The sequence below is a fragment of the Tyto alba genome, unplaced genomic scaffold (assembly GCF_018691265.1).
Source record: "Tyto alba isolate M040663 unplaced genomic scaffold, T.alba_DEE_v4.0 Super-Scaffold_38, whole genome shotgun sequence".
Lineage (NCBI taxonomy): Eukaryota > Metazoa > Chordata > Aves > Strigiformes > Tytonidae > Tyto > Tyto alba.
The window spans coordinates 34472110-34493631 of NW_024881313.1; the positions used below are offsets into that span (position 1 = coordinate 34472110).

General features: G+C 37.9%; 1 protein-coding gene across 12 annotated transcripts in view; it reads left to right on the plus strand.

The window, feature by feature from the left end:
- The window catches only part of PRKAG2 (protein kinase AMP-activated non-catalytic subunit gamma 2), a 224714-nt gene that overhangs the window by 188448 nt on the left and 14744 nt on the right, over positions 1–21522 (plus strand). For all 12 annotated transcript variants that reach the window (XM_033009655.2, XM_033009658.2, XM_033009656.2 and 9 more), the window contains 3 exons: positions 3486–3595; positions 18767–18848; positions 20361–20419. In XM_033009655.2, coding sequence (XP_032865546.1) covers positions 3486–3595; positions 18767–18848; positions 20361–20419 — 251 coding nt within the window. The remainder of the gene's footprint in view (positions 1–3485; positions 3596–18766; positions 18849–20360; positions 20420–21522) is intronic.

A 21522-nucleotide genomic window follows, 5' to 3' on the forward strand; every position in this document is an offset into this window, starting at 1 on the left:
AAGAATGGCCAGTATATATTCGTAGCCCCTGCATGTTGGGTGGATGATCTATGCAGATCAGAGATGACATGCAGAGACCGAGTGAGATTTTAAATAAAGCTGAAAGGCATCAGTTCTAGTCTGTCCAAAGGGACTGTTGCTTTGTAGTTACTGGGTAGGACTGCAGAAGCTTAACTGTAGCAAGAAAGGATGAGCATTTATCAAAACCAAATAAGACTGGAACTAGAAAATAAATAAGTCATAAAGTAGAAATATCCTAATGGAGATTAAGGTGTTTATATTTTTGATTATTTGTATTTGCAGCACAGTTGTGGTTACCAAAAGCAGAAAGCTTGTCCTCTGGAAGGTGAGAGGAACTGTAAAGAAGCCCTGTCCACTTATACTGTGCAGGCAAGATGGATGTGAGTGCACTCCTGAGATGTGCTAAGCCTCCAGTTTGAGAGACCCTTTCTCCCTTGAGCAGCTGTGTATACATAGTGCACATACAATACCTGTACAAAGAACTAGGCTACAGCATCTGTTTAGTAATCCCAAGTGGCTGAAGGTGTTAGGTGGTCTTAAATATCCTTTCCAACAGATACCTGATGAAGTCAGGTAGGACATATGAGTTAAATCAGTGCTGTTTGTTTTGCATGTTTAGTTAGTAACTAATAAAGCAGTGCATTATACTTATTTATAGTATAAGGATCTTCTGTAGAAATATGCCTCAATTCCAGTTGAACAATTGGATCCTTGTTCAGATCCTGCTAGAGTTTCCTAGCTATTTATATGGGTGTCAAACAGTATTCACAGGTGGCTATCTCATGCTTCTGAATAGTTTTAATTGTAACTTTCCAGTGTCGGTTTGGGAAGCAGTTGCTTCTGTGGTGCCTCTCCTGAGTTGAAAGACAATGTGTGCTGGGATAGCACCTAACCAATCCCCTGCACACTAAGTGGATGAGGATTGTTGAAGTCCAGTTGAAATTGTGTTTGGGGAGTGGGAGGTTTATAGGCACACCTTCACTGTGCTGGTTGATAACGGAGTGGCTGTCATTAACATCCTTACCTGATGAAATCTGGCAACGTGTTCTGCTTCACAGTTACTGCGCTTACTATTGTGGTACCAACAATTCTGAAAATTTAATGTAAGTTGTCGAGACTGTATTGAGCAATGATGTGCTCCAAGAGTGTATTTTTTTTCAGCTAAAAGTATTTGGTTGTTTTGTAGTTTATGAACTATTTTAAATGTTCCTATGCTTGTTTCTACCTGTGGTATATTTAATTGTATATAAAGTCACATTGTTAAAGCTACAGATGCAATAGGAAGTGCAGATTCAGAATTGGAATAGTAATTTCCCATGGTACGTATGCTTGTGGTAGTTTCTGGGTACTTGGTGAAGGTTTTGGAGAACCTCTGTTTCAGTCACTGTGGGAAATAGTCTGCAGGTGATTCAGAACTGTTGGACCACTGTCTTGCTTGCTGCAGCAATTGGACTGTATCTAATGAAAGAGGCAGGAGGCTAAAATTGTGAGAATTTTGCCCTGTTTTCTGGGGTGACTGTGGTAGTTTTGTAGTGCTGGGGAAAGACATGACAATACAGTGCCTCTCTGATGGTTACTTATCATGTTAGTAGCCAGTCTTATTTACTGATGTTCTGACTTACCATTTCAAGTGCAGTTCTCACTGTGTACTGTCCCATGGAAAAAGTAGAGAGTAAAGTAAATGACTCTGATACTGCACAGAGGGACTGTATTTATGGTTGTAGAAGCAATCTTAACTTCGTAAAGACCAGAGTTCTTGGGGTGTCATCTAAATGTTCTTATAATATTGTTTTTAATGCTTAGTCTCTCATCCCCTCCCTGCTTCTATTCTGTGTATTAAAAAAAGAACAAAACAAAACAACAAACCAAACCCAACAAAACCCCCCCAACAACTCACTTTAATCACAGGGTCATTAAATTCATTTCATACAGACAGTAGCTGTTTATGCTACTGCAGAAGTTAGAGGATGATAAGATGTTAGTATATTATGGAGTTATATAAAGGTTTTTTTGTCTCAGACTGCCCTTTTTAACCTCTTCTACGCGTGCCCTTGAGGAGCCAGTACCAGTTCCCTTTTGGGATCATCTCATAAAGGTTGCTTCCCACCAGTATTGTCCAAGTCTCTCTGCCTAGTCCTTTCCCCATCAGTTTGCTCCCATGGTTTCCTAATGTCTTACCAATTTTTCCTAGCTCCTGCTATTTTCACTTCTGGTCCTGACCTTTATAGGAACATAAATCCAGCGAATTTTCTTTTTTTCTTTTACTTCCTCCCCATTGGACTCTTCTATATTCCTATGGAACTTCTCTTTCACGTTGCTTGTGTTTCAGTGTGGAGAAGGCTCTTTTTTTAAAGAGTAATGAGAGTTGGAGATGGAGGACTTAGTATGTAGAAGACACTGCCTGTATCCTAGAGTAGCCGCTTGCAGGGGAGGTCCAACTTTGATTCTGTAGAATTGGACCAAAGAAACTGTGCTGAGCCACTCTGTGGAAGTGACAAATAATTTGTCCAGTGCTACATGACTGATTTTGAGCAAATCTAGCAAACAAGGATTTTGAGTTTTTTAGTTTCCTAGTATGAAGTTCTTCAAGGATCAGTAGGTATTTCAAGTTTTTCTTGTTTGTTTTCTTTTTTTCCCACTCTTCAAAAGTTTAACATGTGACCAAGTTTCTATGCATTATTACAGGGTCTAAAAGGTGCATATATAATGGAGGGGCTAGCCTTGACCAAGCTTTAGGTACCTGCTGTGACAAATGGAGTGTCAAACTGTTTTACAAGAAAAAAGTTAACGTACCTGAGCAGGTCTGAAGAATGCATGTGTATGCATCTAAACTCTGACAAATGCAAAGTAGATTTAAGTTAATATGGACTGGATGGCATGTCCTTGCTACAGACATGCCACACTAAAACCATTCAAGCCAAGTGGATTCTGTTTTTTTAAATAGTGTTGGATTTGTGATGCTGTATGTGAAATAGCCTGAAGAGAATTGAACTGATTACATAATTGCCTGCTGCCTCTTTAGAAAATACAAAATTACTATGTGAAAACTGGACTAGACAGAGATGAAATTGGAGAAATACTAATTTAAGGAGCTTGAGTTAGTCAAGCCTGACACTACTTAAGGTTCAAACTGGCTTCCTCTATACATAACTGGAGTTCAGATGCATACTCCAAGAGTTTGCTGTTAGGAAAAACAAGATTTTTTTTAAAGAATAACTTCAGTACGTAAATCCTTTCTCATCAAGGGAAAACCAATGAATTTTGTCTTTGTTCTATTTAATTTGAAAGGAAAGATGAGCCTGAAATACAAGGTACAACACTGTGATGGTCTGTCCAGATCTAAAAGTGTGAATTTGAGTTTTGCTTCAGGGTTGTCTTTCTGCGGTGGTGTTCAGTTGGTTTGGCATGTTTTTTGCATTCTTTAAGGTTACTTAAATAAAACAACATAATGTTTTTACTTACAGCACTTGAAGAATCGGAAAGTGACATTTATGTGCGATTCATGAGGTCACACAAGTGTTATGACATTGTTCCAACAAGCTCTAAGCTTGTTGTTTTCGACACTACGCTACAAGTGAGTATTCTCCTTTCAGTCTGCCTTTGCTTGCAGTTCATTTTCTTTAAATGAGTGTTTGTTTCCTGAGTGTTAAATGAAATTTGATCTCTTGTAGAGAAATTCTCCCATGTTTTGCTTTGACTGTACAAAACCATATTGTTTCAACTGTTTCTTTCATGCTATACTTGAGGAGGAGCTGAGGGAAGACTGCCTAGCAGAATGAAAAGAGTGTATATAATTTATTTTGCAGTTGGAATTACAATCTAAAAAACTTTCAGATGAGCCCAAACTTCTATTGGCTTCTTCATAGCTATAAAAATTTACATAAAGACATTTTATGTAAAGGTCCCTGTGCAATAGCTAACGAATATCCAGGTGTTTTGAGCCTGTTCCCACTGTATTGCTAAGACAATTTAGGACTAAAATGGATGGCATAATTATGCAAATTATTACATTCTCCAGAAAATTTTTGTTTTCAGTTTGTATTTTGCTTTTAATCAGTAAATCATCTGCTAGACTCTTGGCTCTGTCTGAAGAGTTTGTTTGCCAAAAGAAGGCATTAGCTGCCTGCTATAGAAACAGACTAATCTGTTCTCCAGTGTGGTAGAAAGCTGTGGCTTTCTTTTTACTTCCTGGATTTTGCAATTGGTATTCTTTGGCTTGCTTTGGTTTTTGTTTGCTTCGGTGTGTTTTTCCTTTTAAAGATGCTCCAATTCTGGGTTAGCTAAACCAATGAAGTAGTTTTGGTCTGGAATGTACTGCTCAATTGGATTTCAGCTTTCCATAGTCAGAGGCAAGCAATGGATACATAGTCCCAAAATGTTTACAGAACCATCCTGTGTATCAGATAAACGTATGTAATGCAAGATGGACTGCTATAATGATGATCTAGATGGTGGAAAGCCTACATTGCACAGCAAGGCAAAGTAATGGAGTGGATCCAGAGCACTGCAGATGTATTAGTCTATTTGTACAATGACCAACAGTATCCTTGAGTTCTGCAGCATGGCTAAAAGTGCTGGAGCTTCAGTACTACTCAGTCAAAGGAAAAAAAAAAAAAAAGGCAACTTTGTAACTTCATCAGTGGACTTTTCCAATTATCCAGGCATCTGCCTGGTTGAGGGAGTTTCCTTTGTTTCTTGACTCTATACTCTGAGCACACCAAGGCTTCAGTGTGTTGCCTTTGATACCTTGGCTGGAGTCCTTAAAGGTAAGTATCCTATCCAGTACTAGTATTATGTTAAAACTTGAGCAAGACTGTGGTTAAGTTTCTGTCTGTGTGCCAAAGGACCTCCTGCTGCTAACTGATCTAGTAGCCAAGAAGCCAATGCTGAATGTAACAGTTGGTCACCAGTCTCTCATGTCAGATTATTTCCTCCTGTACCCAGAAAGCCGGGCTTCTACTGCAAATTTTTTATGCTTAAGTACCTTGTTATCAATAGAACAGTTACTTTTATTTCCCTAGGGTTATTCCATGTTCTTTACTAGACACTATTTTGTAGTGAAAAGACACCTGATTGTGATGGTATGAAAGATGGAAAAAAGGTAGCCTGTAGTCTTAGAGGAAGAGCTTTTGAGCACATAGACATCAATCTTACAGAATTTAAATGTTCACATTTTTAATTTTCTTTGTATATTCTGCTTCTTGACTGTATCTGCTCTTGCATTTCACCAGTCACGTGGGCTCTGCAAGCCCTGTAAACTCTAATGAAGAGTATCTGTTACATTTAGATATAATACTAATGAATACTGTCTGCCACATTCTTTTTGAGAGGTTTCTTTCTCTGCCTTTTGGAATCTTGCTTTTTTTGGAAGGTTGATTGTGGTGATTTTTTCATTGTCTCAGAGGGGAAAAGTTCTGCAGTTTTTCCTTTCTTCTGTCCAAAAGACAGAATGACTGTCAACTCTGGACTAAAGAATTCAGCCTCCTTTGACCTGAAAGGTCAAATTTGGGATGATAGTGTTTACTGATGCTCTTTCAGCTCTTTTCAAAGACTATTAGCTTCCTTTTGATTCTAGGGGATATTTATTCTCTCACTGTCAGATAACTTGTTGGGAGTTGGTACCTGCAGCTTGTTGGCACAACCCATAACCTGTTGAGTTCTCAGCTGTCAGTGATCACCTGGGTCAAAGGCTTGAGCTTAGTCACTGTTGCAATTGGAAAGACGAATTTTGTTTATTCCATGAACCAGTTAATCTTGGGGCTATTGGACCAGGTTGCCCATTCCTTTTAGATTCCCCATGTCTTTTGATGAATTACATAAAATCATGCTAGATACCAGTTTTCATTGCTGGAGCTGTGTTGGGATAATGCTATTGACATAAAAAAGTTAGAGTTTCATCTCCTGTTGGTGAGCCAGCGTGAGGTGATACTTGGAGAAGCAGAGTGTGAGTGAATGACTGTTGTGAATTTTCTCCATAAAAGAAAAACCAGTAACTTAATGGTAACGGAAAAACTCTTACCAACACCCCACCAAAATCTGTCCTATTTGGATTCCCTGATGATGGTCATGGGTTACAACTGGAGAAGAGCAAGGCATGCCTTGGTCTGTGATCATGGGGTCATATTCTCAGTCTGCTTATCCAGGTATTTGAAAGCAGTGGTGGTAGAAGGGGATTCTGTAGTTATTCAGCCAGACTCTAGTATATGACAAATGTGAACCATATCTTGATCCTGGATTACTGATGAGGAGCTTTTTTTTTTTTTTTCTCCAAGCTGCATTTTTTGGACTTTGCACTGTTACATTTAATCCCAGTTGCATTACTCTTAATTTATAAAGTCATAATATTGTAAAGCCGTAGCCTTCTTCCAGCATTGGCATGTCTTCCAACTTCACAGATAATAAGTTACAGTGTTATTTAAGAAAACATTAAACAGGTTGATCTGAATGCTCATCCTGGCTAGTAAGTCTTCTAAATACTTTTTGTCAGTATTTCCCTTTGCAGTTCTTTACCGAGGACCTTGTATTAATGTTCTACATTCAGTATCTTCAAAGCATATTATATTTCTTCGGCTTGATCAGTGTGGCTGGTGCACATACTTGTGTCTAGAATATAAAAATAGAATGGCTGCTTTTTTTAAAAAACAGCTAAATAAGTACATGGTGGAGAATGTACCTAATAAGGGTAGTCAAGCAAAAACTTCCAAAGTGTTCTTTGTGTTTATATATTAAAAAGTAAAATTACTTATTTTTCAGTGTGTCAGGACTTTGTATCAGTTCTGACTTTGAAAATATAGTATGCAGCTTTGTGAAACGGTCAGTGTCCATGAATCCTCTTAGAGAATTTTGCAGATACTTGTCTTCCTTGGTTCTGTTTCATCCCTACTCACAACAGTGTTTCTCCTGATTAAAAAAAAAAAAGTGCCCAGTGCCTTGAAAAAGTTCTCCAAAGATTTGAATTCTGTTTTTTAATAGTGATAGAACTAAAGCAGAATATATAACGGCTCACTTTTTGCCTCCCTTAGTATAAGCTAGTAGCAATTACTGAAGAAAAAGAGAAAACAGAACTGCGTTGTGTTCTAATGGCATCCTTTGAAAGATTCTACCGATGGATTTTTATTTGACTGCAGTATCCCATCTCCCTCTGCTGGTCAGGAATCACAGCACACATCGCATGTTTCTACCCTGGAAAATTATTCATGAGATACTGTGGAAAGTATTCTAAAACTGTTGTTAACTGTGGGAAAACTGGAGATCTTAACTTATAATGTGGCACAAGTCACACCACTGAAGCAACATATATTCATAAAAGCAAATGTTTAGTCTCAATGTCTTTGAGAGATTTAGTATGAAGATTTATAAGGAGTCTTGTTTTAACTCTGAATAAGGGAGGAGATGGGAAGGTGCTATTACATTAGAAACAGAAAGAAGGCCTTAAATAGCAGAAATAGTAGCTAATAAAGAGCAGAAATGGGATGACAGCCTCTTCAGTCCTGCTTATTTGTCAGTCAGAAGGCATGGGGGCCTCTCAATTCCAGCAGCTACTGAACATCTTGGGGCCTCTAGTGCTACCACACCAGTCTATTTTTTTGTGTCAAGAATACACGTGTGTGACTGGCACCTCCACCTGGCTATTGTGAAAGCAGTGGCATGTCTCATGCACTTCTGTTGTGCATCAGATTGTATGATAGGGGAGAACTGCTGTGCTTCAGCTGGAGAATGTGCCACTTGGCACAGACTTGAACAATGTCTATACTACATAAAGAAAATATTCTGAGCCGAGGTTGGTTTACCTGCCTGAGGCCAACTGGCACAGCTCAGTTTGCCTTACTATAGCTTAGTTTATGTTTCCCCCAAAACAGTATCTGCATCTAGTCTGCCTACCTGAAATGGTCTCTAGCCTGTACTGAACCCTGAGAAGTGGCAGATGCTGTCTGTGAGAGTGCTAGCTGGCAAAGTTCTCTTGATTTAAACTGACAGTGAACTGTTCTTTCACCCTTTTCATTTACTAATATAGATGTAGCCTGTAAGTATTTGTTCCTCATGTTTATAGAATCATACTGAACTCCCCTTCAGTGTTGTGGCTTTCCCCTGCCTGTGACCCATGAATACTCCTTGTTCGTGACAAGCTTCAGCCTTTCACTTTTCTGATAGAAGATGCTATCTTTGCTTGACACACATTAAAGAAACTTTTTAAGTCTGATCTGACCAGGAAGGGAGTCAAGAGGCAATTAGATTTTATGAGCTGTCCTGCGAGGTTTGGAAATTTGACTCTGTGGATGGTGGGGAAACTGGGCAAGTTGCAACAGCGTGCAGCTCCCCGTGGATAAACTGTCTTTCTAATCTCTTGCACATCTCCCAAGATGCAAGCAATAGGAGAACAAGCACTTCACAGCCCCTTTGAGGGTATTTGGAGAGTTGTCCCCTGAAGGGCTACTCTGTGAATGAGCATTCACTTATTCTTCTTCTTTGTTCTAATTATTCAATAAATGGATCTGGATTATCTTTATAATAGACTCCAGGAAAACACTGAGCTGCATGCAGATTTACTGGTTACCATCTTGTCTTCGGGACAGTATTTGAGTACTCTACAAGTGTTAATGCATTTAATGTGGTAATGATCTGGGGAAATAAGGTGACATTTAGATCTGCCTTTCTGTTTGTTGGTTTTAATGTGTATCAGCTACATACAGTGACACAGCAATCTGATCTTCTCCTTTGAAACTTATATTAGTGCTTTGAAGGAGAATAGGAACTTTAATTTCTGTATTAAGTTCAAATGTCAACAAAATATAGCACTTTGTTCAGATTCTTTCAGTTGGATTATTTTTGTCTAACTAACACCATCTACTAATGTGATTTAACTTTTTTCCTTGTTACTGCATACGCTGGACTTCGTTTTCTTTAGAGACCAGTGCATCTCCCCCCCCACACCTGAACTATATTTCAATTTTTAAAGAAAATGGCTCTTACCTAGCTTATAGCAGTCTCTGAAGCTCAACTCTATAAGCTTACTTAAGGCCAGATTTTTGTCTGACCTTCAAACAAATTTATTAATTTGTTTTGACTTTACCCAGCCTACATAAAGATGAGAAGGATTAGCTTATTTTGTAGTGCAGAGCAATTAACCTTCCAAGAGGAATGTAAAAGGTAAGTATAAGACAGGGATTTCCCTGCTCCATGTCAAGCAGCAATCTGCAGTCCCAAGAATAGTGTTAGCATGTTTTTAGTGGCTGTACCTTGTGAAATTTGTATAAGCTCTCATGGGATGAAAAGCTCTAGCTAACCTTTGGCTAAGTGATATTCTTACGTGTTAAAAGTAAATTTATGTTTTAATACTAAAACATACGTAGCTTTTGCTTACCATGACAAAGCTGTTTTAAAAGTATTTGTCCACCACTACTTCATAAACTAATAAAAATCATGTTTTTGTGGAAACAGTCATCAAAATAAGCTTTCAGAATCCTAAAGACTCCTTTTCTATCCTGAAGAAATCTTGGACAGTTGAATGACGTGTAGGTTAGATTATTTAACCTTTCTCTTTTATGAAATTATCAGAGTTGGTAATAGACCAGATGTTGTTATCACTAATAAAGGCTTTTGTCAGTAATTTTGTACTGCCAAATGCTAGTAAGAGCTCAAATACTTATCTAACACATAACTAGAAAAATACTTGGGACAATCTTCTGGAAACTTCTTTAGTGGTTTAACAAACTGGAAGTAAATACAATTTATAACTTCTGCGGAGCATGCAATTGGATTCCACATTAGAAGAGTGGAAGATGATTTGTATTTCTCTTCCTGTGCTGACTATTCAGTAAATGGATTTATTATTCTCGTTCCCTCTGGGTCATTCTTGACTGGGGTGTTGCTTCTCTTCAAGGTAATGAGATAGACCAGGCTTCCAGGAAGAACGCTCTAGAATCTTTTGCTTCCGTAAACTTACAGCAGACTGGGTCTGCTGTCACAACAGAGCTCTACAAAAGGATTGACTGTCTGTTCCTTAATTGGCTTTGAGGTTTTTCCTTGTCAAAGTTGCTAAATCTTAAACTAATATACTGTCTGCGTTTGAGGAGTGTGAACACCCCTCCCTGCTTACCCAGCCCACAGAAATGTAAGAGAATAATGTAATTTAGCTTCTAACTGGCATGTGGACTGAGGCAGTTGAGCTCCCCCCACTGAGATCAGGCTGGAATCAGCAGCATAATATGGGAAGACTCTTGTGTTTTTTCAGAGCTGCTCCTGTTGCTTGTACACAACAAGTGTAGGAACTTAATTCCTTCAGCTCTCAAAACCAACAGGAATCATTCGTTCCTGGATCTCGGAGGAAGATAATATGAGTTCATTGTACCAATTAAGCAGAAATTTGTCTACACAGGGTGTAGGTAAGGTGTTTGTGCTTGGCTGAGTGGAAGTCATGCATCATTCTTCTTGCCTTCCCTGCCCCACCACAATTTTTTCTGGTAAGATCTTAATTTGTGAAAGTATTTCTGTACCCATCCCAGTGCAGCTGGTCCCAGTGGCTCTGCCTATGAGGCTAATGTCTTAGTCTTAGCCCACTGTGGCATGAAATCTAGCAGCAGAGATTCTGTCTTGAAATGATTCACTCCACCCCCAGAAAACAGAGCTGTGCTGTTTTTTGTAGGGTTTTTGTTTGGTTTGGTTTGGTTTCTTTGTTGGTGTTTTGTTTTGGTTTTGTTTGTTTTTTTTTTTTTTTTTTTTTTTTGTTTTTTTTTTTTTTTTTTTTTTTACTAAAATGCTTAGGCTCACCTCAAAGAGCAGGTGAAAGTAATTATCAGCAGAGTATCTTACTGAGATGGAATAAGAGAGTTGACTGTAATCATAGACCAGTGGCTATCTAGAAGAGGTCCTGTTTACATCAGCACATGTGTGGTGTTAGAGGGAGGAGAGCCCTTAGTTGCCAGCTACAGTATAGGCATATTGATGTAAAGTATCAGTTGAGGTTTCAGTTCTGTGTCTTCAGTTGGATTGGGACCTTTTCATGTGGGTGTGGTGTGAGGAAGACTTCTGTGTGGACGTAGTACCTGTTCTCTTGGGAAGAATCTAGAACAGGTGCCTGCATACTTTTAACTTGAGGATAAAACGCTACCTATTATTTGTGGTGTTTGGCTTGGGTCTGAACAGTATTACTCCATCAGCTCTTAAATTTTACTGAGCACTCTATGGCTGTCAGTAGTACATAATGTACCAGGAGTGTTCCCTTTCCATCTCCTGTGAATGGAGAAGAGAACTGAATTTTGGTCTGGTTTTATGTAAGCTTTCCAAAATTCAACATGAGCTAGAGGAGCTGCTTGCGGATGTTTGTTGTTTGGGATTTTTCAGATGCTAAAGCAAATGTAGTCTCTCAGTTAATAACAGGCTTGTGCAATTTTTCTCTACTTTACTTGAGGGTGTGATGAGGTAAAGGAGGAAATTCTCTTCAAGACCTACTTGGCCCCTGCCCTAGACAGAAGTCTTTATTGTTAAGTCCTTAAGTAGCCTTTTTGCTTTTTTTTTTAAAGGCATAGTCCTTCAGGGAGGAAATGCACAGACCAAAGAAGAAAATAATTGGAAAATAAATTTGAATGCAACAGTCATGCTGAGATGGTTGCTTGTAGTCTTGCATGTTATTTCAGTCCCTTCAGACCAGCCAATTTATAAAAACACTGAACTATATATATGCACTACAAAAGAGGTTTTTAATGTTTCAAAATAGTTCTTTTACAGGGCTGTAGTTTTCTGTAACTTAAAAAAATGTCTGAATTGGACATTACAGGTTTATTTGAGGAGAAAAAAATGGAATTGCAAGTTTATGCTTAATATCCTTCCCAGTGTTAGGATACTTTTTGGGTAACATTGTTAGCCACTTTTTGGGTAACATTGTTAGCCACTTTTTGGGTGACATCAAGACAAAGCAGTTAATGATCCCCTAAAAGAGATCAATTCCTGTGAGAACTTTGTTTCCTCATAGTAAGTGTCCTCTCTCAATTACAAATTAGAAGTGTTTTTCAGTTTCTCCTTGACTGCTTGGAAAGCTGAGATAGAAATTCTCTGGAAAATTGGTCTACCTCCTTGAAATCTCTTTGCTTCAGATTTTGCATTTAGGAAGAATTACCTTATTCCTCAGTTAAATGTGTTTTGAATGTCATTGCTATCTGGGTGTGAATTGCTTCAAAGCAAAAGTGCATGACATATTTGAAGAATATTTAGCTTGCACTGCTTTTGTGTTATCAAGGTGATGATTATGGCATCTGGGGATGAATGCTGAGGTCCTTGATTCCAATTTAGTTCTCAGAAATTTTCAGGCCATAGAAAAAAATCCTTTGAAGATTATGCTGACAGTGTGGAATAAGAGGGTTGCCCAAAGAGCTTTCTGTGGAAGTTGTGCTTTCAGCTTGGTATTCTGTTTTTTTTAATGTTCCTAAATACCACATCACAAGCCATGGTTCAGGTTAAAATTGAGTGGTTAGCCTTCTCCAGTGAACTGTATTGATTCACCTGGGATCCAAAGACTTTCGGTAGAGGCTGAGAGTAAGGGGGGAATAAAGACAGTGTGAGCATCTCCAGTCATTGTTGAAGAGTATTTTTAGATAAGAAAATATTACAACTTGCTGGACATGAGCGTGGGCTTGCACCCTATTTGACACTGTTAGTATGACTCAAGTAGTTAGTTACCTTATTTTGTCTCTTTGCTGGCTGTATTGTCAAACAAGTACACAAAATCAGTGATGAATTCCCTATATGAGATCTGCCTTACAGCCTTTGCTACAGAAGCACTACTTGAAATCCTAGTGATGTGAGGGAATAGCAGGGGAGATATGTTATAAACCTGACTTACTGCAGCTAAATCATCAGGCTTGCCTCTCCCAAGTACGCAGTAGTTGGGACTTTTTTTTTTTTTTTTCTTCGCTTCCTTCCTTCCTTCCCCCTCTCCTGGATATCTGCCAAGATTTGGGCAGCCAGAGAACTTGCCATGCTACTTAAAGAAATGTACTGTTTATGTTGGGCTAGAAACTGTTGTCCCATTCCTCACATTTTCACATCAAAAGCATTTGACTCAGCTCACAAACACATTTAGACCAAGGGAGTAAAGTGTGGGTTGTCCAGTTTTTATGTGGTACAAAGGTCAGAGCAGAGGCCTGATGGTTCTCCTGTCCCAACAAAAACTGGCTATACTAATCTTGGTCTTCTTACTTGGTTAGAACTATTGAAATGCAAGTGTTTAGCCTCCAGGAGAGAAATCTTGGGATAACTTTTTCTTGCACCTTCTTACTCTTCATAGTGAGAACAAAGACTGTATTCTAGAGTGACTTTGTCATATTTGCTCATATGGTGAAGATATATGCTGTTATCCCTTGAAAATGGAAAACTTTTCCCTTTATAAGGCACCCATTGAGAAGGCACTCCATGCCTTGCTGTTTCATACTCAGACAATGTGAGTATATGGGTATATGAGTTTAACCTTCTACTGTGCTTCTTCGGTTGTTCATATACAATTTTCTAAGACTGAATGCCTTCCTCTTGCAAACTTCTTTCAACTGTGTATCAAACTGTATTTTGTTATGCTAGGAAGGGTTATGGTTTCTCAGTGACTGCCTGAAAGATTTTATTTTAATACTGTGGTCCACGTGTGAATTTTCTAAGTTCCCTTTAAATTTTGTGGCCCTTAAAAATCATCATGAGACAAAACTGGGAATTTGTCAACTTATCCAGTGAAAATGACAATGAATGTTCTAGCTCCCCTTTGAGCATACATCCATCAGGAATAGGAGATAAGTGACAAGGATCAGCTGGGTCTGACACTGCTTGTATGGGAGCTCTGTGCCAAAAAATAAAAGGAGCTTTTTCTTTTCTATTCTGATCTGATAAAATAGACATGTCTTAGGGTTATATTAGGGGCTTTTTAGGCAGGTAAAGTTAATGCCCTCGTGTTGGTATGTACAGTGACAGATGAGGCAAGAGTGGTACACATTTATCATCTTGCCCTTGGATGGCAGCCACACCACAGCAGTTATGGCAGATCTGTTAACACTGTTCATGCTACTAGTCTTTTGCATCATCCTCTTGCTTGGTAATGGCATATCTGAAGGTGTTCCATAACTGTTTCTTTCTTCTGTTACCTTCCAGCTTTTCCAAGTTAACTTTGGCATTGAGACAGTGGTGCTGAGTTGTGTGTCTTTCAGCACAGTAGCATTCTATACTGTACTCAACACTGACCCTTTAGCACCAGGAACTGTGACAGCTCTTCTCTCTCATCATCTTGTCAAGGACAAGAACCTTTTTGCAAGGCAAATGAAACAAGTGATGGCAACAGCAGCAGTCACCCTCCTTGTCTTCCAGGACTGACCCATAAGATAAGTTTGAAACCCACTGGTCGTTTATGCATGTAGTTGCAGTTTTCATAACATAGTGTTAGGTAAAACAAGATAAAAGTGTGTGTGTGTACACATGCTGAATTTCTGGAAGCAAGCTCATCTTCAGTATTCCTTTCAGATGGTTCCTTCATTCACAGGTGTTTGAGTGCATTTCCACAAGAGCTTGTAAGATTACTGGTCTGGTATATCATAATGAGGTGTGTCCCTTTCCGTATTTCCTGTCAGTGGGGAAAAACATTTTCTGTAGTCTGGTGAAATCTTCTGTCTGCTACCCCTGTTTTTGGCGTCACTGCCTGGTAATCAAGCTATTTTGGAGCTCCCTAACTGTAAAGGACAAGGTTTTCCAAATATTCTACTACCTGAAAAACTGAAATTCCTATGTATGGAATCAACTCAGTCTTTCTTTTGGTAATGACTGTTATGTTGGAAGAGGCTACGTCCTCCTTAAGACTTACAGTGGAAATATTTGAATGGTCTGCAGATGCAGTGATTTCTATAAGTCCTGTCTAACCTAAATTAGTCTGTTCTTTTATTCAGCTTATTCACAGTTGGTGTAATGAGTTCCTGTAGTAGGAAAAGCTTGTTACTGTTCTCTTCACTGTAGTGTAATAGCACCTATTGTTGAGGTGATCTATGATAAATGTAGGATTTCAGTTGCTGTGTTCCTTTGCTATAAAATGACCCTCCTACTTAAGGGGCAGAATGTTGGAGAAGACAAGTAGTCATATAAAGTGGGATTCCTCATCTAATTGTAAATGTCTTGCAGTGAGGAGGGGAATTGGCATCTGTGTGATACAACTTAATCCCTGTCTAAGGCTCATGAGTCATGCCACAGAAATGACTGTTTCCCCCAGTTGGCTATGAAGAGATATGGTGGATGTGCAAGGTCAGCATATATGCCAGAAGAACCTCTAAATCTGGGCAGATAAATCCAATTTTTAATGGTTTGTTGTGTTTGTTAGGACCACTGCATGGTTAATAAGAACAAAAGTGCTTTGTTTAAAAAGTGTTTGTACATGGTGTTGAATAGCAGCAATCTATGGGATCTGGCTGACGAACAATGGATTTGTGAAGGTCAGGCCAGTCCAACACTCAAGATCAGAGAAAGAGCAACGCTGTTGGAGGCCCAAAGATGGGACATGGTAGAGACCTTCAAAGGCTAGAAACTATATGTAGTCTGAAAGGAAGGTCCTTGTGGGTATTTTCTGCATGAACATCACTGAAACATCTGAATCTACTGGATGGAAGCCCAGCTCCACACCCCAGTGCTTTGGCTAGCCACCAAGCAGTACTTTGGGCAACTGCAATTGGTAAACCACAGAAACTGAAAGAAAGTATGAGTGGATGAGTGTATGTTTGTGCTTGCAATCAGTTTTAGCAAATAAGAATTAAGTTGTTTTTTTGCTTTGTAATTACCTTACTTAAGTAAGAGACTAATATTAACATTAAGAACTGATGGCATTGTTTTATTTAAAAGGTAACTGTAACGCTTTCTACTATAAAGCTGAAGAAAAGAATAGGAATGTCACTTAAGCTGTCATCTAGGAAGACAGGCCAGAGGGATAAGTTTAAGTATTTCTTTACTAAATTTTGGTAACTTATTACATCAGATGTTTAATATGCTAATACCCAAGCTAAACTCATTGTCTTTTATGGAGTTAACTCTGAGCTATCTCAGTAGCTGTATCTGTTCAGCATCCCTCAGTTTTTCCAAAATCTGTCTTTTAAAGCTAGACAAGACAGGATCTACCTGAAGATTCTTAGAGACAAATAACTTGCAAATAAATCAGAATCAGGGCAAGAAGTGATTGTTTGATGAAACTTACTTCGGGATTGTCTACAAACTCAACTTCTTGCCTACTATATATTTGGAATTGACTCTCTTGAAGTATAATTTCTGAATCCAAAATAATACCTCAATATTACCATCTTGCCCATCTGAATATTGTGATAGGTGGTGTTTGCTGCTACTGTGTCTGAGAAAGAAGTAGTAGCAAGAATTTGGAGGTTGCCTGAAGTCCTATAGTTGGCTCTCCACATGTTTACTGCTGTGGGCGTGCTTCTTTTCCAGGTTATCAATTACAGAGTTTGTAAACTTGCTTACTGAGTTTTGTTGCATGATTGCTATCTGGAAGAAAGCTATTTTTCCCCTGGCTGTAATAGATTAGGTGTTACATTCTTCCTTTGATACAGTTTGAACATCTTATTCTGGTGGAAGACTTGAGATATAAGTTGATGGTGACCATTAACTCATGTGATAGCTGCTGTTACAGAAAAATATCAAAGCTGAAGGCTCTCAGTTTCAGGCAGTTTGAATGCACTTTCCTCTTTTTTTTTTTTTTTATGAAGAATGTTTAGAACTTACTTTGCCTCAAGGTGGAGTTAGTCTGTGTGAACTCAGTTCTGTCTCATCTGCTCCTCAAATAGCTCGCCGCTGTTAACTTTTGCTTCATTTACTGTAAGTGTGATGCTGTTATGTGGGAACACTTCATGTGTCTTCCTGGAGGGTCTTCGTGGTTTCAGTTGTCTTTATGAGTTAGTATGTTCCTGTGGTAGATTTGGTAATGTTTGTTTTACCCGACTCTTCCTTGTGTCAGTGAGGTGGCTGAACACCTCCGGGACTTTTCTATTTAACCATTTGCTAGATAAATACTACTTGGTGTGTATCTTACAGTCTTATTTGTGGTCCTGGGTATTTTTTTCCCCATATGGCTTCTACAGTTTTAATGCAGCCTAGGGGTAGTGGTTGTGAAACAGATCATTATTCCTCTTCGTTGATGATATGTCAGAAGCATCTGTAAAGTCAGGAGGCAGCTTTGGGAATTGTCATCTGCTGAGGTAAGGAGGGTAGATTTGCTTCTCGTGGTCAGAGACACAGCAGTTGGGCTGCAGAGATGTATCAAGAAATATGGATCACTTTCAGAAGTCTAATCTTAAAGATTGGAGTTCACATACAGTAGGATAACACCATGTATTTGAAACATTCACTGCAAATTACTGAAGTGTAGACAGAGGTGATGTGTTCTGGTGCAGAGTACAAGTCTTACTAACTTAGAAATTTAGACTGCTACATTATGAAACTAAGTAGAGTCTACATGGAGGTTCTGTTGACCATCATCTGACACTGGCTATCATATGGATGACTTTGCAAACTTTTCCAAGAAGGTTGTAGCTAACAATGGCAAGACCTATTTTTTTTCTTCCCCTACTTATGTTTTTTCCCTACTGTTTTGGATGCTGATTCCGTTGACTGTGAGGCCTTCTTGTTCCTGAATCTGTTGTGCAGAAGAGCCTTTGGCACATAATTCAAAGTAGACATTTAAGATACTGCTGTGTAATCATGGTCTGTTCAGATTGCAATCGTCAAGTAGTTGTAATTACTACTTCTGTGTTATTTGGACTGAAGACCAATTTTGTGGATGCAGAGATATAGATTGGCCAAGTCCTGGTTTTGTGCCAGGTCAAGACCTGGACAAGAACCATCTCTTCTGTATCGTATTTTTCATGTGAAGACTGTTAAGGGGTTTGGACAGAGCAGGAATGAGAACATGCTCAACCCTATCACCAAGAGATCAGGATTTTGAAGTGCACTAGAGCGTAACTGCTTCACACTTCAGAGAACTAGTGTTCACAGGGAAGTTTTTCTTTTATATTGAGAATGACACTATAGCCTTATAACCTCTGATTCAGAAATTGGGGAGGGTTCATTCACTTAAAAAATGAAAAGATTTACTTATTTCTTTAGCAGCAAAGCAGGCTAGCTAGTCCTTTTAAGTCAAAGCTTAGACATGTTTAAAATAACCAAACAATCCATTTTAATTTGTATAAATTATGAGTCTAAAAGCTGCAGAGGAAATGAGACACTTCTAGGTTTTTGGTTTGGTTTTTTTTTTTTTATACAACTCTTGCTACACTGAACACTAACAAAAATATAGCACAACCTTCAAATGTTAAGCTGTATCTGTAAACTGGACACTTGTGATAATTACATTCATTACAGATTTATTCAATGTCATGATTTGGGGGGGGGTAACTTTTATGGGTAATATCAAGCAGGAATAAATTTGAAGTTAGCAAGCATGCTATTTCAGCTGTACCAGCTTACTTCTTCATCAGAGGCTTTCGCATAGGATATTTGCATAACAAAACAAAAACAGATTTGGTTTTGCTAAGCTTTTTTCTAAGCTTTTTAACCATTTTAGAAGTAAAAGGTTTAAGGTTTTTGTTTGATGTGTGTGGGTTTTGTTCTGTTTTTGAGTATCAGCTACCTGTTTATACTGCATTTTTCCTAGTAACTGGGGAAACCCTTCTGTTGGTGTCTGGTATGCTAAATTCAGAGCAGAGTTTTGTTTAGTTATTCATTCTTTTCGCAGGTAAAGAAAGCCTTTTTTGCCTTGGTGGCAAATGGTGTGAGAGCAGCTCCACTGTGGGAGAGTAAAAAACAGAGTTTTGTAGGTAAGTAGTTCTAACATTATTCAGGATTACTTGAATTTCCAGGGTGTTTTACTGTTGCACAAGGTTGTCTGGGGCTAGCCATCATTTGATAATGTAGAGATACACTGGCAACAAGGGTTTCTCTTTCCTCCTTGTGAGGAGTAAAATGTTGCCAGCTTTCATAGTGTTGCTGTGCTTTGAGAATCATCATGATTCTTTTAGGTCCTGACCTTCTGAAATTTGGTCTCTAATATATGCATTTCACTGTGTATTTAAAAATAAAGGTAACAGTCACAAAAAGGAAATTTGAAAATAGTAAACTATAAAAATATTTCAGTGTTACAGTATCCTAACACACATGCAATACAAGCATGTCTTTCGCTGGGTGTTTTCAGTAAGGTGCACTGAGAAATCTTTAAATACCAGAAATAATGCTGAGTGCTACAGATATGTCCCATATTGGGAGAAAAACATTAGATCTATGTATTGCTTGTTAAAAAGTCATGTAATTGACACAAGAATGATCTTCCAAGATTAGATCTCTGTTGCAGTTAGAAAACAGAGTCATAGTGGCAGTTACAAGTATTATATGTATTTCTTGTGACCTGAAAGAGGGTTCTTGGAAAGGAATGTCAGATACTTCATAAAGCATTTGTTAAAATATTTAAAATCCAAGGGGGGAAGAGCAGTAGTTTTATGCAATACATCATAGGAATGCTGTGTGCCTTTTATATTTCATTTAATTTTCCGTCTGTAACTAAGCTCTAGTGATTTAAAGCTGACCCCTAGATTAATTTTTCCCTGCCCCATTTCTTAGTTTCATCAGTTTAGATGTAAGAGTAGTAGACAGTGCAGCAATAAGATCTTCTCAAATTTAGAACTTGAAAACTCAAAGATTAATGTTTTCAGGTAACTAAACTAATCATCAATATTATATTACATAGTTTGGTGTTGGTGGTTAAAATGTAGATGTAAGATCTCTTCTGAAAAAAGTTACACTTCAATACAGACATCAGGGATTACTGTGGAAATGATTGAATTAAGTTCTTTAATAAGTAATATTTAAGAAAATGGGTTATACTGTTCCTTCATTTGAGTCTGAGAGTCTGCCTGATTTGGCAAATACATAATGATAATACATCTTATTCAAAAAGAAAAAGAAAGGCAAGAATAGATCTCCAACCTTTAAAGATGTTCTAAACCCTCTATTTTCTTTCCATGCTTTTGAGGGTGGATGCAGTCAGGATTCAAGGTTTTCTTTGAGTCAGGTTGGAAGAAGGCAAGCACATAGGTTATAATTTTGAATATTAATTCAGTCATGTATGTTTATTCTGAAGTATAGTATTAATGTGAAAGTGAATATAAATAGTTTTGGAATTCCACTGTTGATTAGTCCAGTATGAACAGTATATTACATGGATTTAATGTTTATTAAATTATATATTGTGAATATAAGTATAGAAAATAGCTGGAAGTTCTCTGTTGAGTATACATCTGAAGAACTTTTTTTTTTTTATGTATTACTTGTTACAGGAATGCTAACAATTACAGATTTCATTAACATACTGCATAGATACTATAAGTCTCCAATGGTAAGTGTGATATTAAGCTATACTTCTATTATTTGCCATACAGTAGAGAGACCAAAATATCAAACTGAAAGGTTGATGATGATTGTTATTATTATTTAAGTCCTTAGAAGCTTAGATATGTCATGAGTGTACTTACTGTGGGTTTTTTTTTTGAAAGAAAAGATGGCTTTGTGAGGAAGGTAATAGAATGGTATCTGGATACTTGGGTTCAATTCCCAGCTTTAGCCATGAAGGTCCTATAAGCTTGGCCAGATAACATAATTTGCCTGCTTCAGTTCTACATGTATAAACATGAGGAATTTCCGTAATGCGTACTACCATGTATTATGTTTTGTGTGGTGCTTACCACAATGATTGCCTTTGTTTTGGATATGAGGCTCCACTTAGTGTTGCTACTAACGAATAATGCATTTGGGATGAAGGACCCGGCTCAACATACTTAATAAATCTGATATTAAAAAGTATGAAGGAAAATACTTGATTATTGATCACTGTATTTATTTGTATTCAAGTTGTTTCAAAGCACGTATTTCAGTAGTGATCAAAGCTCTATATAAATGGCCAATATCAACCAAAAAGCATTTGAGGAGGATGTCTTTTAGTTACATGAAATAGTTTATTGTATTTAAGAATCAAATATGTAGCTATGCATGGTCCATATATTTATATAATCATCTTTGTCACATAACTGTGATAGAGGTATTCGAAAAGATTATGCAGAGTTAAGCAGAATGCTAGCTTACAGGGGTTTGGATGCATTAAAATGTTACTGTTCTTGGAGTGATGGTATAGAATAAACAAGTTAAACTAGTTAAATGTATACAAATATTTTCATTACATGGCTGAGTTGCACAATCAGTTGGAGATCTATTGAATTCAATTAACTGTAATTTAATTCTCATTGACAGTCAGTTGATGACATTCTCTAGCTTTTATGTTCATATAAACATTTACATCCCTTTCTTGTTTTTGTCAAATCACAATTCTTCCTCTACCAATTAAAACATACATACTATGTTTTACTAGCTAAAAAAATCAAGAAGAGTCAGATGAAACAGACATCTGATATATTAGGCTTCTCAAAGCTCATGTTAAATCTTAAA